Source organism: Rhinolophus ferrumequinum, chromosome X, assembly GCF_004115265.2.
Source record: "Rhinolophus ferrumequinum isolate MPI-CBG mRhiFer1 chromosome X, mRhiFer1_v1.p, whole genome shotgun sequence".
Lineage (NCBI taxonomy): Eukaryota > Metazoa > Chordata > Mammalia > Chiroptera > Rhinolophidae > Rhinolophus > Rhinolophus ferrumequinum.
Genome location: NC_046284.1, coordinates 112,348,075 through 112,366,905, shown reverse-complemented (window position 1 = coordinate 112,366,905; position 18,831 = coordinate 112,348,075). Strand labels below are relative to the sequence as shown.

Here is an 18,831-nt window from a genome sequence, read left to right as displayed (position 1 = left end):
AAGGATGTGGGGTCGTGAGGCTCGGGAAACAGTACCTACCCATGAAGCTTATAGAGCCAGGACTAGATTTGCTATCAGAGTATATATAATAGGCCAAACAGAGAGTGGGCTCTGCTCCCACATGTTTCCAGCATACTTCCAGTTGCCATTGTAGACTTACTTTGGGGTAAAAGGATCTGGAAGAAGACATGAATTAAATAGAGGGCATGGAATCCTGGAATCACACAATATTAGAACTGAAGGGTTCTTGCAGAGACCATCTGTTTATTGCTTGCTCTTATGGACAAATTTGAGGCCCAGAAAGAAAAATGTATCTCCTTCCATGCATTTCTAGGTAGTAACTCCTCCCACCCCCACCCCAAGCTCGCTCAACTAGTTAGTGGCAGGGTAAGGATTAAAAATCAGGTCCTCTGGGTAGAGCCAGCCCCATATTTGCTATCTTAACTCCCCATCATGCACCACTCTGACTGATGTTTCGTTTTCCATCACAGGACAAAGACTAGGGAATGGATTGATTGGGCACTTCCATACATATAAAGATCCCCACATCTTGGGTATTTATTTCTAGGCTTTTTCCACCATTGGCGGAAGGAAAAGCCAAGGCCAGTAGGTTCTCTTAGAATAGGATTTATTATTTTCTGTTTTTAATAGCCTCATTAAAGTTAGAAAAATTTGGTCATCATTTAAAATAAAATTTAAAATTGGGACCATATTTTCAAAAAACATCTTCTGTTTAAGACAATATTAGGAAAGGGAGGGAAATTGTGATGAAACTTTACCATTATTTTAATTTCCAAATGCATTTTTTACATGCACATCTAAACATGATACGTGGTTCTCAACATGCATGAAATACAGGAGATGTTTTAGTCTACAGTAATGTTATGAATGATAACCAATTCTGCGCTCATGTTTTTGTTTGCAGTGGAAATATCCTTCTGTGGCTGTCTTCATGATACCAGTTTTATCTTTTGTTGTTCAACTAGAAGTTAAAAATATTTTTATAGCCTCAACGCTTTTTTTAAAAAACATTCTTATTAAAATATAGCTAACATACAATATTATACTAATTTCAGATGTACACCGTAGTTACTCAATATTTATATACCTAAAGAAGTGATCATCGTAAGTCCAGCAACCATCTGACACCATACCACGCTATCACAATATTATTGACTATATTCCCTATGCCGTACATTACATCTCCATGACTTATTTGTTTTATGCCTGGAAATTTGAATCTCTTACTCCCTTTTACGTTCCCCCCCTTTTAAAACAATTTTCAGTTACAGTTGATATTCAATATTATATTAGTTTCAGGTGTATAGCATAGTAGTTAGACATTTATATAGTTTAAGAAGTGATCCCCCTGACTAGCCTAGTACCCACCTGGCACTATACATAGTTATTACCATGTTATTGATTATGTTTTACTTTCCATCCCCATGACTGTTTGGTAACTACCAATTTGTACTTCTTAATCCCTTCACCTTTTCACCCTGTTCCCCAACCCCCTTCCCATCTGGTAACCGTCAGCCTGTTCCCTATAGCCTCAACTCTTACTATCCTGAAATTGATTCTTTTTAAGCATCCCAGCAGCACCAGTTCTGTCTACCTAAATCTTTGAAAGATGACTAACCTTGAGGAAAATTAGGAAAGTAAAATAATTAAAAATACATACTTAACTGATAAGTAAAAAGTCCTTCCATTTTTATTTCCTTAGATTTGGAGTGAGACCATATGAAAGCAATGAGATTTAAGTATACAATAGTATTAATGTGCTCTTAATATTATAGTCATTTTGTAAATAAGTGCTGATGATATAGGATTTTACTTGTATTATTCCCATTATAATTGGAGTCTTCTGTTGCATATATTTGGTTAATTTTGGTTGTGGGATTTTAAACAAATTGAGGAAAAGTATTCTGAAATTAAATTCTATTTGGTAATTAAGTTGAATACATAGAGTAAAAATTTATGATAAGAGCTTATGAAATATTTACCTAGAAATAGTTATCCGAATAGGCCTTTTGAATAGTCACATATTCACTTTTGTTTTTTAAATTAGTGGCTTCATATATTCATATGGTTTCCCTTAGTTGGCTGAGTTTTATAAAACCATGCTTCCATTTTTATTTTCTATAACTGCTTCATCAAAAGTGTGTGAACTATCTACTCACAAATTTTAAGTTTCAGGTGCTACTGTTGGAGTATATTCTTTAAAACATGGCTTTAAAAAGCTATGCATTTATTAATTAAATGTATTTATGGAGGCCTGCTGTGCACCAGGTACTATGGGGGTTTAATGGGGGATAGATACTATTGCTGTTCTCTTAGAGATTACAGTATGTGCAGTACAGAATAATAGCTAAGAGCTTTAGTTTTGAAGAGAGATAAAGTTGAGTTTGAATTCCAGCTCTGCTACTTGGTAGGTGGGTAATTGTGCATAAGTTACTTAACTACTCTTAGCCTAATTTGTAAAATTAGAATGATGAAAATAATACCTATCTCATAGAATGGTTGTTAAGGATTGAACAGGGTAATTCACATGAACCCTTAGTGCAGTGCTTGGCACAGAGGAAGCTAAATGCTGCATAAATGAGAGGAGTGAATAGATAATTGCAATATCGAATGCTGTCCCCTATAGGAAAGGGGACAAAGTTTCCATAGAATGCTGTGGAAACAAATGGTTGAATTAATATCATCATAGGGTAAAAACCCAGTGCCCTGAGAATGCTTGGAGTACATCAGCAGTATTTCGGTTTTAAAATTCTGTAACAAAATGGGCATTTTCTTGTTCTGACTGAATAGTGGTTTTTCATTTGCACTCCAGGTGATCTGCATGGAAAGCTGGATGATCTCTTTTTGATCTTCTATAAGGTAAATGATTATTTTACTAAATATTTGCATTTTTGTTGGGAGAGGGCAGTCCTAGGGCAGATAACAATATTAGTTTTATTAGAGATATGTAGAAATACAGATGTAATGTAACAGTTTTTATCCAAGAAGCTGAAGAATTTGTACCTTTTGGTTTTTTGCACACATGAAAAATGTTCTTTTAAATTTAATTTGGGTCTTTGTTCAATGTTATTGTTATCTGTACATTCATTAGGATTTGTACCTGATTCTATTTATGGTCTTTATTACCATAGTAAATGTCTAGATGGCACAGAATGGGGAGGAGGGTAGTTTGTTTTATTTTTATTTTGTTCAGAAGTGACTATGTCGGGCGGCCGGTTAGCTCAGTTGGTTAGAGCGCGGTGCTTTTAACAACAAGGTTGCCGGTTCGATCCCCACATGGGCCACTGTGAGCTGCTCCCTCCACAACTAGATTGAAACAACTACTTGATTTGGAGCTGATGGGTCCTGGAAAAATACACTTAAAATAAATAAAAAGTTAAAAAAAAAGAAAAAGAAGTGAATATGTCACATACCAGTCTTCTCTTGCAATGCACACTAATTATACATGGAAGGAATCCCCCATAGTAAGTTCCAAATCTCTCTCTTCTCTACCAGATTCACCACTGCTGGGCTCAGTTGCTCTTGCAGTACCGTGACTCCTCTTCATTTGTTGGGTTTCGGTTGTGGAAGCCCATGCAGAGGGCACAGAGCAGGTTGGCCTGCATGGAGTTTTTCTGCATCTCTTTGATTAGAGTCATTTCTCTTTCTGAGCCAGCAGTTGTCAACTGAATGTTTGCTTCTGGGATGACTGCATGTAGAAAAGTGATCCTGAGGTGATCCCTGCCTTTACAGGTCCCCCTTTATCTCATTTTTGATTAATGTGTCATCCCCACAACTAGCATGTTGAATAATTAGGGACATCATAGATGTCTCAAATGGGCTGAAAGAAGATATATTCTGATTATTATGATGGCCAATCATTTCTACTCTTTGGAGGCTGTGAGAGCTTGAGTAAGCCACATAACTCCATAAACCTTAATATTTTTTTTGGCTGCAATATTCTTGAGCTTCCACCCCATAAGAGGTTGGCTTGTGAATAAAATAGCATATATCCAAAAGCATTTATTGAAGTACTAAATGATAATGGCAATGCAAGGTTTCCATGTAATTCATTCGGAATGGAGGTTTGCTGGTCGGCCGCTGAGGGTGCTGGTTAAAGAGCAATTCTAGAGATCAGCCCCAGAATCCAAGCTGGGCAGGGAAGGAAGAGAAGCCAGAATGGGCCAATCACTTGGGAGAAATGGAAGGACTGACGGATTGGCGTGCTCTCTGAGGTCAGGGAGCAGGCTGACCGGGGTGAGGGCCTTAGGAAGCAGAGTGGGTGGGAAGTTGCAAGAGGAGTCATCCTAGGGGATGCGTGGGTCCAAGGCGGGGTCCGGAAAATGGGGAGCTCAAGTGAGTGAAAGAGACTAGTGGACATGAGGGGGGCAAGCACATGGAAAGCAGGTGTATTAAATGAGTTGCCCACTGGACTGAGAGATGAGGAGCAGGGGAAGGAAGTTTAGTAAGAGGTCATGGGCTTGGAAGGAGGAAAGGCTTTTATTTGAGGCTGGCAAAGTGTTGGTGGAGCGAGTGGACCCTCTCCACTCCTGACCCTGAGTGGTTTATACTGTGGAGGAATGGGTCCTTTCCTTCCGGAGGGCTGCAGGAGACAGGAGTCCCGCAGCATCTTTAAAGGACGCCTATATTTCCAGAGGGAAGTCCTTCTGAATGAGTTGAAGGCAGAAGGGAGTTTATTTGCCGGGAAATGGGGATTCTACTGGCCAAACTGGCAAGCTGTGGGAGAGGTGGAGGAATGGACTGGTGAGATGAATGCTGAGGAGTTGCACAGTTTGGGGAATGGGATTTGTGTAGTGCCTTGTATAGCATCACATAAATGTTCAGAAGTTCAGTCCTGCTGTGGTTGACAGTTACAGTCTGAGGAGGGAGGAAGGGTCAGACCACAACAGAACATCTGGTAATTATTTCTCCAGATGTTTTGGGAAATACATACAAGGGAAAATAGTTGAGTAAGTTAAATGGGAAAAGTGACTTTCGAGGCATTTAGAAAAGAAAATTTCTCAAGTGGTAGTTGAAGATATTAAGGTGTGTGATCAGGGAAATGATGCTGGAGTAGACAGATGAGAAAAGAGAGAATTCCGACGTGTTTCTTTAATTCCATTGGTAAAACTATATGGAACATATAAAACTGGAAGGTGCTAATATAAAGATTGAACAGGAGGAGGTGGGTGGTAAGAAGTGCTATAAAAAGAACTAACGGTAAAAATATAGCATTTACATGAAAGCAAGAGATATTTTGAGAGTTAACCAATCATAGTATTCAGGAAATGGAGAAAGAACGCCCAGTGTTGAAAGGCGCTGTTATTTGGGATGGATTTGGGTAGATACAGGTGAGAGGATTGTTTGGAAAGCAGGAGTCTGCAAGAGCCATGAGTTGAATTTTAACAGGCTTGAATGAGAAGCAGGGAAGATGCATCTTGGATGTGGAATAAGCCACATGCACCAGAATCTTGAAATTGCCTGGCTTCAAAGGGGAAACTGAGGGAAGAGCCCTTGATGACAGCAAGGTTCCACTTTGAGAAACTGAAAAGATGGTGTAGCTAATGGTGCGCTTGCGATGATGGTGAGTCACTTAGCTTATGGGCAGTGAATGTCCTAAGTTAAAGGATGGGGAAGAAAAGGGCAGGACACAGAGATGTCTTAGGAAGCTATGTTGTTTGATGATCTGTAACTTGCAAATTCAGCACTTTGCCTTTTTCTGTCTCATTTTTTAATCTGAAGTTGAAATGAGGAATGATGATAGACCGCAGAATGTATAGTGCATCCTAAAACCATGAATCCAAACTGTTCTGGAAACAATGTTTTTACACAAATACAAATGATGGTGATAACCCACATATCTAGAGGTCAAACTCTTGTCTACTTTACTATCTGCACTTATCATTCCCACTGAAACCCAGAATTAAGTATAAAGGGTTTCTGAGCTCTTGAAATCGTTGTCACAAACCTAATGAACTTTACTCACAGGACAGGCCCTACCTAGGCCCTTTACTCAAAGACCAGTGAACATATATCAGTAAAACCTTATCTGACACGTATCCTACAAGTTTGCCAGTCTGACTACCCCCCCACCCCACTCCCACCCACGAAGCAGATTAGGGAGTGGGAGGGGAAAGGCAAAAGTGAGAAAAAAGTGACAACAATGAAAAATAAAGCTCTTCCTGATAGTAAGAGGACATCTAGAACTCTAAAACGAGATAGGAAATGAAGCATAACCTTCAGTGACCTGGGGCGGTCAGGTCACTGAACGTATAGGGAAGAACGTATAGGGAAGAACGTATAGGGAAGAACGTTCTGGACTTCTTAGAGGGGCCGGAGGGCATGTGTAGGTTGATGTGTCTGTATGGTCAAGAAGGTTTCAAGTTCTACAGTGTACACTGCTAAGAAGTAAAGAGAACAAATGGCACATTTTCCACACTCTCAGCCAAAATGGTTAAAATAATTTTAAAACATATTCTAATGTTTAAAAGAGTAAACTTCAGTGATCTGGAAAATTCATTTCAGCTATGCTTACAGTATGAGTATCATTATTGGGTCTTAGGTAAAGGAGGATGAGAGAACGTAAAAAACAGAAAAATTAATTGAGAGAAGAGTAATGGGCCAGGAAAGTAGATGAGGAGCAAAGGAAGAGAATCTTTAACATGAGGAGAGAGCTGGGGAGTGGTGGTTTTCTCTCTGGCATCAGATCCTAAGGTTGCCTGTGCAGGGATTACAGCAGGTGCTTAGCTATGATGGAAGCAATCACCAGATTGCTTCAGGAAATGGTAGAGTTTCTGTCATGCTGGTGGATTCTCGCTGCCATACTCAGCCCATCACCAAGGTGCTGAATCCCGATTACCTGTGACGCCCTGTGTGTGGCGCTTTCCTCTGGTTCACACAGGATCGAGCCACCTCACTGTAAGCCATGGACTTTGCCATCTTCTGTTTAGAAGCAGCTAGGGACCATGCTTTCACTTATCTTACTTAATTCATTGTGTATTAAAATGATCAATTTATCTTTATTAAGATTTTTATTTTATTCAAGTTCTAATTTTATTTCATTCAAGTTCTGAATTGCAGGGAATAGTTCGGAAGTGACAGCCTGTTAGAGTTTTTTTGGAGCTATAAATGACCAAAGTTTATATTATGCTCTGTCTGACTGATTGTTCTCCATCAACCCAAAAGAAAATCCAGGAAAACCTTATGCTTTGAATTAAGGCAAAATTGTAATTCATCTTTCAGTGGTTTTTTGCTGGACAATTTCTTCCTCATCAGTTCTTTTATACAGTATAGGGATGACTAGGCTTCAGAGCTGGGGCTGACTCAAGGCCAACCAAGGGCATAGCCTGAGAGGAAGAATTCTAATATAAGATCCCTGAGATACCGCGCCATATTATTCTTTTCATTCAAGTGGTTGGTTTGCTTCAAGACTTCTATTGTTATAACTGATCATATGAACAAGTGAATCTGTCCACTAATTTATTCATTCAGTAAATGTTTATCTGGTTCCTACAGTGTTCAAGGCACTATATAGAAGCTGTGAGAAGATACAAAGATGAATATGAAATTCATTCATTTCCCATATACTTATTAAACACCTGTTATGAATCAGGTACTCTGCTAAGGGGTGGCCATCCTGTGTGACTAAGATGCAGTTTTTGGCCCCAAAGATGTCGCAGTTTAGCGGGAAAGGTCAACTAATAAGAAAACAAGACAGTTCAGATTGGGACATGTTATGATTGGGATAAGCATGAGGCTCCAAGGGAGCAAATTGGCGGGGCACCTAACCTCTTGGGAGACTTCCTGGAGGAGGTGACATTTAAGACAATCCCTTCAAAGAATTTTAGTAATTTAGTAAGAGCCTAAATCATGAAGGAAAATTTTGGAGCATCATAAAAGATTTTATGCTCACATGCTTTATGTAGTACACTGCAAAAAATAATGGGATTTGTACTGATGATTGTTTTTGATTGTTTTGAGATTTTGGTTTCTTTAATATTTGGTTGTCCTTAAAAATGGTATCATGTAGCACCTTAAGACTAAGCCAGACATTTTCAGATCACAATCCCATCTGGGTTTGAGAAGAATTCCCTCTGGGTGCCACACTGTTAACCACGGCAGACCTGTGCTAAAAGGGCATCTCAACTTTATGTGGCTTCAGGTATCATCAAGTGAAGTAATTTACAGTTTACATAGCATTAGTTAGGTCATATTTTTAGATTTTATTTTCTGAAAAGGTTAATTTTCATCAGCCACTTTTGCTTATTTAGAGTGACCAATGTGAAATACTTCACTCAGAGCCTTTGCTAAAATTACAAGACATTTTTCCTCCTTGAATATAAAGCTTGAAATGTTAGGATCAAGTATTGGCAAATTATTTTGTTAAATTCATGCTGTGAACGGAGACCTCTTGAAGCTGAAAAAGAGATGTACATGGACAGAGAGAAGCTAATTAACTCTTAACCCTATGGGTGTCATACTGATGCTGTCCATTGGAAGCCATGCCGTCTTGTTTTCTTTTTCTTTCTCTCTTCCCTACCATCCTCCGCCCCTGTGGTTTTCCAGTTGAGAAGATCATTACATATTTTCTTTTTCTCTGTATCACTTGTATGCTTCACACTGCTACAGAGGTCAATTCTTTTCCTTTTGAGATTAAGGCAGTATCTTGCAGTCAGAAGACTAGACCTCTAAAATAGGATTTGCAAAATAAATAAAAATTAAAATAATGTGGAGTTGAGGTCCAGAGGTTATTGTTTGATGTGCCTTGGTAAAATGTAAAAAAATATAAAAAATCGGAATACCTTCTAGATGTCTGTTTTACAATGCTTCAGTAGGAAATAGGTAAGAATATAGGGAAACGTCTTGTTTTTGTTTCTATTCAAGTTAATTGTATATAGTCTGCTGTTTTTCCCCCTGCAGGTCATCTGAATGCTGTTCAGAGTTGTAGTTACCCTGGGTTTTCTCTATTTGTCAACTTCATTTCCATGTAATAGATGGTTTGTTGTATATCAGCTGCAGAATAGCCAGAGAGTTTGGTTTACTGGAACTGAGTGAAGGATGGAGTATAGCAGCAAGTTTTGCTTCTATGAAGGAAACCTAGACAAATCTCACTAGCCAGAAGCCTAAATATCCTAGAGACTTATGTCCAGGGAGACTTAGCTCCTAATCCTCTTACCTGTTTTCTAGTTCTCTTATTATTCTAAGACTAAAACGTGTTTGACTCAGACTATATATATAAAGTAATATGACTAATCCTGAACCAACAGGGCAGGTCTTATGCATCCAAATGAGTCTCGCCTTCTATGAAGCGGTTGTCTTAAGAAGCTCCACATTTACAGGCATTCAGTAGACATTTAGGACTCCGTTTAGAATCACTTTCAGAGACTGTGACATATTCTACTGAAATGAGTTTCATTATCACAAATCTTAGTCTTTTGACGACATGTATGACTTTTTGAAAAGGTTAAAACTCATTGGGTGTCAAGCGTAATGTATAAGGTGGATGGCCTAGCTGACCAGTATTATTTTTGGCTTAAAATTAGGTTTGACTAAAGGAATTCATTATTCTTTGCTCATAGTAAAGGTGAAATACGTACAAAGTTTGGTTTCACTGGCGATGAGAAGTTCTAATACAAGAAAATTTGTCATCAGAGTTGGACACATGTTTACCATCCATATATATATATATATATATATATATATATATATATATAATAATTTTAGACTGTTGAATGCTTTTCTCAAATTTTGATATTAAGGTTATACTGGTTTAATAAAATGAGTTAGAGAGATTTCTGTCTTTTTGTATAGTTTGGAACTTAAATACCCGGTTCTCAAACTTGGCTATACATTGTAATCGCCCAAGGAATTAGGGGAGAAAATGCTCATACCTGAGTCCTAGTCCCAGAGATTCTGATGGACACCTGGGAACTTTTAATGTTCCCAGTGATTTTAATGTGCAACCAAGGACGAGAATCATTGGTTTAAATAACAGTAAAACTACTTGCTCTTGAAAATTGAGATAGAGCTCTGCTATAAAGCCACATGGAGCTAATGCATTGTTCAAGTTTTCTGCCTCTTTTCAGTTAGTTTTAGTAGTTGCTAATTTTCAAAGAAATCCTCCATTTTTTTCTAGATTGTGAATGTACATTGTCGTAGATATTGATACTATATAGTTTACATATAGTATATAATTCTTTTGTTTACTTCTCTGTATCTTTATGTCTTTTTTCTGATCTTGAATCTTATGTATTTTTTTCATTCTCTCTTTTTTCACTTATCCTTAATCAGGCTTGTGATGTGTTTATCAATTTTATCGATTTTATTGACTCTTTCAAACAATCACCCTCTAGATTTATGTCTTCTTTTTTTTGTTTGTTTTCTGTTTAATTAATTTCAGCTTTTATTTTTATTTTATCGATTTTATTGTTCTTTTTCTAATTTCTTAAGATGAATACAGTCTTTCGTGTGCATTTTCTTTAATAATGAAGGTATTTAAGACTACACATCTTTTCTAATTTTAGTTTTAACTGAGCCTTCTATTGAACTTGTGGTATTGCTTTTAATTTCCTCTTTGATCCAATACATATTGACTATAATTTTTTTGTTTTTAATTTCCAAGGATCTTACTTCAAGGAGCTAGAATTTTTCAAATCATATTTTTATTTATTTCAAATGTTACTGGATTATGACATGAGAATGTGTCCTATGAAATGTTTCTTATTTTGAATTTGCTAAGGATTTCTCATAAAAGCTCCATGGACAAATGAAAAATTAATTGTATTCTCTGTTTGTGGGATGCAAAGTTCTTCATATATCTATCAAATTAAGCGCATTGGTTTTATATTCAGTTTTTGAATATATTTACTTTCTATTATATCTGTCTAAATAGGTGTATTATATATTGCTGAGTAACAGATTACCTCAATACTTAGTGGCTTAAAAGTACAAACATTTAGTATCTCACAGTTACTGTGGGTCAGAAATTTCAGTAAGCTTAGGTAGGTGGTTCTGGCAGAAGGTCTCTCATGAGGGGCAGTCAAACTACTGGCCAGGGCTGCCGTCATCTAAAAGGTTGACTGGGGCTGGAGGACCCGTTTCCAAGATTGCTAACTCCCATGGCTGTGCGCAGAGCATTTCAGTTCTTTGCTGGCTATTGGCAGAACAGCCACATCGGCCTCTCCGCAGGGTGCCTGAGTATTCTCGTGACATAGCAGCTGGCTTTCCCCAGAGTGAGTGAGCCAAGAGAGAGAGCAAGAAGAAAGCAGCAGTGTCTCCAAAGTTGCACACCATCACTTCTGCTTTTTTTCTTTTCTTTCTTATTTTTTTTTTTTAAAGATTTTATTGGGGAAGGGGAACAGGACTTTATTGGGGAACAGTGTGTACTTCCAGGACTTTTTTCCAAGTCAAGTTGTTGTCCTTTCAATCTTAGTTGTGGAGGGTGCAGGTCAGCTCCAGGTCCAGTTGCCGTTGCTAGTTGTAGGGGGTGCAGCCCACCATCCCTTGCGGGACTCGAAGAATTGAACTGGCAACCTTGTGGTTGAGAGCCCACTGGCCCATGTGGGAATCGAACCGGCAGCCTTCGGAGTTAGGAGCATGGAGCTCTAACTGCCTGAGCCACTGGGCTGGCCCAACTTCTGCTTTTTTTTACTATCCATTAAAAGCACTAAATCCATCCCTCACCCAAGGGGTGGCAAATTAGGCTTCACCTTTTAAAGGAAGTGTCAAAGAATTTGTGTATATTATTTTAAACTAATAATTCAGTCTGAATATTTCACTATGTTTATATTTTTAAACAACTTTTTGCATTGATAGTTAAATATATGAAGCAAAAACGTGTTCTTTTGTTTATTGAATAGAAGTTCATGAATCATATCTTCTTCATAAAATGCTTTTTATTGTGATGCATTGTTGCTTTGGGTGTCTGTTTAGCACTTTTAATCTTAAATTCCACTTTGTCTAGTATTAATATTTGAATGTTTCCTTTCTGTTTGTTGCATTTATCTTGTTTTTGACTTCCCATTATCTATTTTTTTCATATATTTCTCACAAACTATATGTATACCTGAGTTTGTGGGTTGCTTTTTTTTTTTTTTTTAATAGGAGGGCACAGCTCACAGTGGCCCATGTGTGGATTGAACCAGAAACCTTGGTGCTACCAGCACCGCGCTCTAACCAACTGAGCTAAGTGGTCACCCCCTGAGTTTATGTTTTAATGTAGTTTGGTAATCTTGGCATTTTAAAGGGAGAATTTAATCCATTTACATTTAGTATAATAGCAGATATTTTTGCAATTTTTTCCTTCTATTCTACTTTGTTTACTATTTATTTCACTTTGTTTCATCCCTTTTTTTTTCTTTGTGCTGTTTTGGTGAACTTTTCTTTTTTTTATTATTGTTTTCTTTGACATTTTTACTGTGCTTTTTAATTCATTAGTGGTTACCTTCCCATTCCTGACATTTTAAACAAACAACGTGCTTGTGTTTCTCAAATAGCTATAGCTTTATTCTTCCACCATTATCCTCTCTCTGCTCCAGTAAGATAAATGTATTTATTTCCACACTTTCCCATGTATGTCCCACATTCAGATGAGATTTGTAGAGAATTTTATTTTTCTCCTTTCACCTCCCCTGCAAATCCTAGCTATTGCTCATGCCATATTTTTAGTTCTTGGTGATTATTAGGTTTTTCTTCATAGTATGTCTTTTTCTATTTCTAGAATCCTTACTTAGTACTTAAATGCAAGTTCCACATTATCACTGTTGATTTATATTTAATTATACATTGCAAGGTTCATTGTTCACATCTGTATTCTTTCCTCTTGGTTTTTCCCTGGTATGAGGGCTTTCTATTGTTACTGCTGATATCTGGTTAGAATATTTTCTTGAGTTTTTTCCTCTATGGGACATGTGGGTGCTATATTCTCTGAATGCAAGCTCTTTGAATGCAAGGACTTTGTATTGTTCACTTCAGTGTTTCTAGCACCTTAAACTGTCTCTAGTTCATAAAAAGCTATCAATACGTGCTCATTTTTTGTGGTATTAGATCACTACATATTCACATATGTCTTTCTTAAACCCTGAAAAACATTATGTTGTTGGTGGTATTTGGTACTTTATACATCTGAAAATGTTTTCTGTCACCCTGAGACGTTAGTGATGTCTTGGCCAATATAGAATTTTTGGTTCAGAATCCTTTTCTCCTCCCTTTTTAAGGATGTATGCTGCTGAAGTGAGCACCCTTTTCTTCCCTTTAATTTGTAGATTTTATTCCACTACCTTCTACCTCCCACTATTGCAGATGAGGAATCTGATGCCAGAATGATTCTTTTTCCTTTTGTATTTGTTCTTTCTGTCTGGGGCAGCTTCTAAGACTTTTAACAGGTAATAGGGATATCTTTTCCCCATCAGTTGTGCATAGGAATCATAAGCCCTTTCAAACTTCAGGCTGAAGTCTCTTTTTAACCACAGAAAAGCCCCTCTCTTGTTTATGTAATTATTGCCTCTCCTCCATCTGTTCCTTTTTCCTGATTCTGGAATGCTTATTATTGGCATATTAGTTGTCTTGGCTCTGAATTCTAATCTCTTACTCATTCCTCACGATTTCCATCATTTTGCTTTTTGCTCTGTGTGAGAGATTTTTCATCTGCTTGCTCTTTCATCTCAGTAATGTATTTTCCAACCATCCTTTCTTTTACTTAGCTGTAATCTATTGATATTTGAATAGCACATTTTAAATGTCAGGAATTATTAACTTTTTGTTCTTTATTTTATGCTCCTCTTATTATTTTTAAAATAAAGTCTTGTTTCCTTCAGTAGTCCTGTCTCATTAGGGGACAGGACTTTAGCAGATCTGATTGGTCTGCCTCTTTCTGGTTACTAGATCCCCTTAAGTACTAGATTATTTCCATTTCCTATTTTCTGCTTAAGCTGGGTTAGACCTCTTCATAGTTGGCGGCACAACAGTTTCTACTCCTGCATCAAGAGTGTGAGAGGAGGTCTCTATGTTCCTAAGTATCCTAAATGCAAGTGTTAATGTTCTTTTAGCTTCAGAGATATGGAAGAAGTTCCCCTGTGCTTTTTCTAGTAAGACCCAGCACCTTCTCCACCAAGCAGGACTGCACACGTGCTCTGAGGCAGGGTCTCCCCTTAATCAAGGGATCCGCAGGTCCGCTCAGGCCTAGTTTTTCCATGTTCTCACCTGAGGGCTCTCTGCTGCTGCTCCTCTAGCTTTCTTCAGGCGTGGACATCCCACAGAGCCTGTAGCCTCCAACACCCCTCAGACTCACTTACTCATCCCAGACAGCTGAAGGCTGGGGGAAGGAAGAGTATCAGAGATGCAGAATCCTTCCCTTTTTCTTTATGTTTTAATGAGCAATAGCCTGTATTTTTGCTACTGGCTCATTTATCTAAGCGCAGTGTCAATAAAGTCACATGAATTAATGTATAAGAAAATGTAAAATAATGGGACATTAAAAGCAAAAATAACATGGAGGTCATAACACAATGAATCTCTTAATTTGTATGGTGCCTTACCGTTTTCATACAATTTTATCCACACAGTCTCATTTGAGTTCCAAAGTAGCCCTGTGTGGTAAGTATAGAAGTCACCCCCATTTTACAGATGAGGAAACTACAGCTCATAAAAACTAAATAACTTACCTAAGAACACATGGGTAATAGTGGAGTTGGACTAGAGAATAAGTCTTATTTCTGGCCCAGAACACTATGCCACTGCTTGCTTGTTTGTTTCCAATTGCCTTTAGAACACGTTACATTACATAAAGATTTCTGGAATCCCTGAGTTATATGTTGTAACCTGTATTATATCTTTTCAATTATTTCTATTATATTGATATGAACAATTTAAATGTATATAAATACTAGGATAGTGAGCATAAAGTAATAAGACTGTCTTATGTAGTTTGAAATCTAACAAAAGAGGAATTTGAAAATAGTTTGAAAAAGATTAATATAACTAGAATATGTGTATTATTTCTTGAAGGTAACCTTTTTGAAGGAGGACATATATTTGGATATATGAGTACTTAAATTTTTCTCTTGGTAATGCATTTTTAAACATTTGAATTCATCTTACTATGCTATAATGTGCACTCAACCATTTATCTACCAGGCATGACATGCCTGATAGGCATGACATGTTTATTTTGTCTTAGAGTTTAATAGTACAGAAGTAAGCAAATTAATAGTTGTTATAAAGACCAGACCTTTGTCCTGATCCCAGTTCTTTTTCATGCTAACACTGTATTTAAAAGTATTATACTCAGGAGTGGTAATCAAAATATTTGACAACTAATATGGCCGGTCAGTGAGCAGTGAGAACACACGCTGGCTATCAATACCTGATGTGATTGTATCAGACTGTACTGATGGTATATTAGCCCTGCTCACAGTTACACTTTCCTGGGTACTTTCGTATCCATTGTCTCATTTGATATGGGGAGGGGGACATAGTGTCATCTCTCTTTTGCGAATTGAGGGACTCATAGCCCAGAGAAGTTAAACATAGGGCCCCTTAGAATGAAAGACTTTTGTCTTTTAGTTCAGTGTTCTTCCTTGGGTAGAAGTTTATCTTTTCAAAGGAGAAGGAAGAGAAGAGAGTAGCCATTTTTGATAGGACAAATATCAGCTCCTTTCAGAGAAAACTCATAGTAGGTGGTGGGTAGAATGAGCAATCCCCATCCCCCCAGAATCTTCCTGTCCCAAGCTAATTCTTCACTTCCAAGCCCCTTGTAGGAGATGCCTGCCCTAGAAGAGTGAAACTGAAGCAACTGAGCAGATTTTTCCCAATGGAAGAACTAACTCAGCATCTTTCTCAATGTTCACAGGGACATTAAATACAAAACCTTACTTTAAAAGTACATTCTTTTACCTGCTTGTTTTACACCTCTCCTCCCACAGAATGGTCTCCCATCAGAGAACAATGCGTACATTTTTAATGGTGATTTTGTAGATCGAGGAAATAATTCCATAGAGATCCTCATGATCCTGCTCGTGAGTTTTCTTGTTTATCCCAATGACGTGCACTTGAACAGAGGGAACCATGAAGATTTTCTGATGAATATGAGGTAACCGAGGCCTTTAGATTTCCTCTTTTGTTTCCCATTCTGTAAAATGCTACCATGTTTAGTTCCTAGCAGGGAATTAGAGGTGAATGTAGAGAAGTAGGGATGAGGGGAATCTCAAGGAAGATCTCAATTCTTACCCCTATTTTCAATCCCCAGTCTTCTACTGAGTGAGTATATGTTGTTCTGAAGTCTCCTTCCTATCTGTTCTTCCAGTTCTGTTCTTCCTTATCCCTTCTATTATGTTCTTTCTCTTCCCAAGCCCACCCTACACACGGTCCAAATTGCGTGCTGGGTAGATGTGTTAGGTCAGGTTTAGAGGTGTGGTAGGTTCTATGAGCAGGCTTAGCTGGAATCATTCTTTTGCTACTCTTTTGGCTTGTCTCAGATGTTGTTTCAGAAACTAGTACTGTGTTTTTCACTGATGTGTATATTTTTTATGACATGGTAATTGCTTCTGGCATAGTTGTTCATAAACATATTTGAGAACTGCTGTAACATAGCATGTCAACTATCTGACTCACTGGAGATTTGAGGAATAAAGATTGAGTAAATGGTTTACCCATTTGTGCTGAAAGGCATAGTAGGTGACAAATTGTTCTGTTTTCCCTTCTTTCTTCTTCTTCCCCCTCTTCCTCCCTCCCCCTCCTCACTTCTCCTCCTCTTCCTCCTTCTCTACCCCCTTTCCTCCCCTTCCTTCTTCTTTTTAAAATTTTTATTTCTTGTTTTATGAAAAATAAGAACCGGTTTGTTCTAGGGCAGTAGAAGGCATAGCATGTTTCTTGCTTTTGGTCCTGGGCTTTTGGGTGCCTTAGTCAAAGCTCAGCAACTGATTGGTTTTGTCTTTTGGACAGTTTTGGCACCTGGCCAGAGTTTCAAATCTAATTCTTAAGAGTAGAAGCAAATACTAAGACTATGAAGAAAAAGATCCCAAGACTATTATCAGAGGTCCATTATATATAATATAGCTCAATACGTTTATTTGGGCATGCCATTTATCCTTTCATTTATTCAGTTAGCCAATCATATTTATTTAGTGCCACAATGGTTAATGAAAGAGACATGGCCCCTGCCCTCAGACTTTATATCGAGCAGGCAAGACACACATTGAGCAGGTTTTTCAAATGTGATGATTTTGTAAATTGGGAAACCCAAGCAGTCTGAATGGTGACTTGGGTTGTATGGCATGGAAGTATGGCATTAGTCTGAGACCTGAAGGATGAATTAGGCAATCAAGAGAAGGCCATGGTATTCCACAGTGAGGGGACAACTTATGCAAAGCTTAAGACAAGACTTTTTAGGCTTGAAAGAAGTTCAGGAGGGCAGGAGCATAGACTGAGGGACAGGATGATGTCTGACAGGGCTGGAGACATAAGAAATGATTGAATTATGCAAAGGAATTTGGACTTTTTTTCAAGGTCAACAGAATATCATTGAGAAGTACCATAAAACTTTTGTGTTTTAAAATGCAGCAGGAAGAATAATTAGGAGACGGGCAAGAGTGGATATGGGAGGGCCAGTTAAGAAGTAGTTGAAGAGACAGATGATGGAGTCTCACTTAGACTAGGGTGGTAGGGACAGAGATGCAAAGAAGGAGATAGGTTCAAGAGGAGTTTAGGCAGTGATGATTTAAGACCTGGTAACGTGATATGGGGACTTGAAAGAGGAAAGAATCAAGGATAACCTCTAGGTTCTGGGCTTGAGTTTGGGGCTACACAGCATCATTCACTGATATTGGGAACGTAAGAGGAGAACATTGCAATGAGAGAGGATGATGAGTTCAATTTGGGGTAAGCTGATTTGAGGTGCTGTTAAATAGGCAGTTGAGTATACATGTCCATAGCTCACAAATGAAGTGTGGTCTGGAGATCATTGTCCTCCAGTATTGGCACATAGATAGTAACTGAAGCCCTGGGCAAAGATGAGATTGCCAAGGGACAAAGTGAAGGGAGAAGGTCTGAAGGAGCTTCAACATTTGAGGCTAGATAGAGGAGAACTTGCAAAGGAGATTCACCATAGCCCGAAAGGTAGGAGGAAAACCAGGAGACTTGATTGTCATGGAATCCAAGAGAAGAAACGTTTTGCAGGGGGACTGTGTAGTCAACTGTATTTGGTGTTTCAGAAAGGGCAAGAAAGATGAAGACTGCCAGGTGTCCATTGTATTTAACAACATGGACACCTTTGATGAATGCAGGACTGAATTCATCTCAGAAAACATAATGTTACACTGTAGAAGCCTGACATGACATGCTTTGCATGGAAACCTGGAGTGAGTGTGTCGTGTTCCAATTTCATCATGTTGGGTATGAAGGGTAGATACTATTATGCTAAGGCAAGGAAAAGTAATTGAAAAAAATTTCCATCATTAAATCTCCCTCAGCAACTGCTATTTGGACTTTAAAATTCCTGACACTTTCTATTAAAACCTTCAATACCATTACATGAACTATATGAGAGAGGGTATAAAGACCTAACTTGTTTATCTTCTAGGCTTTTCTTTGTTTGTTCAGTCTTTCTTCCTCCCCTTATAATTCATATACTAAAAGAGATAGGAGGTCTGAGAAACTCTATAAATGAAAAGCATTCTCCCACAGAGCTTTCCCCAACCGCCACAGCACACTTCTCTGAATATACAGCAGCATTTACACACCCTATGCTTACACATATTTTTTAAGTTGTCTTGTAATTGTTTTGTGAAAATGTATCTTCCCCCAACTATACTACAAGCTCCTTGAGGGTAGGGATGA

The 18,831-nt window shown here is 38.1% G+C and overlaps 1 protein-coding gene and 1 long non-coding RNA gene across 2 annotated transcripts in view; one reads left to right on the top strand and one right to left on the bottom strand.

Annotated features, from left to right (window-relative positions):
* Positions 1–18,831, bottom strand: part of LOC117025224 (uncharacterized) — a 69,369-nt gene that overhangs the window by 1,595 nt on the left and 48,943 nt on the right. The window lies entirely within an intron of this gene.
* PPEF1 (protein phosphatase with EF-hand domain 1) overlaps positions 1–18,831 on the top strand; it is an 84,624-nt gene that overhangs the window by 44,185 nt on the left and 21,608 nt on the right. Inside the window, exons 7-8 of the mRNA XM_033111042.1 lie at positions 2,834–2,880; positions 15,921–16,087. Of these exons, the coding sequence (XP_032966933.1) occupies positions 2,834–2,880; positions 15,921–16,087 (214 nt within the window). The remainder of the gene's footprint in view (positions 1–2,833; positions 2,881–15,920; positions 16,088–18,831) is intronic.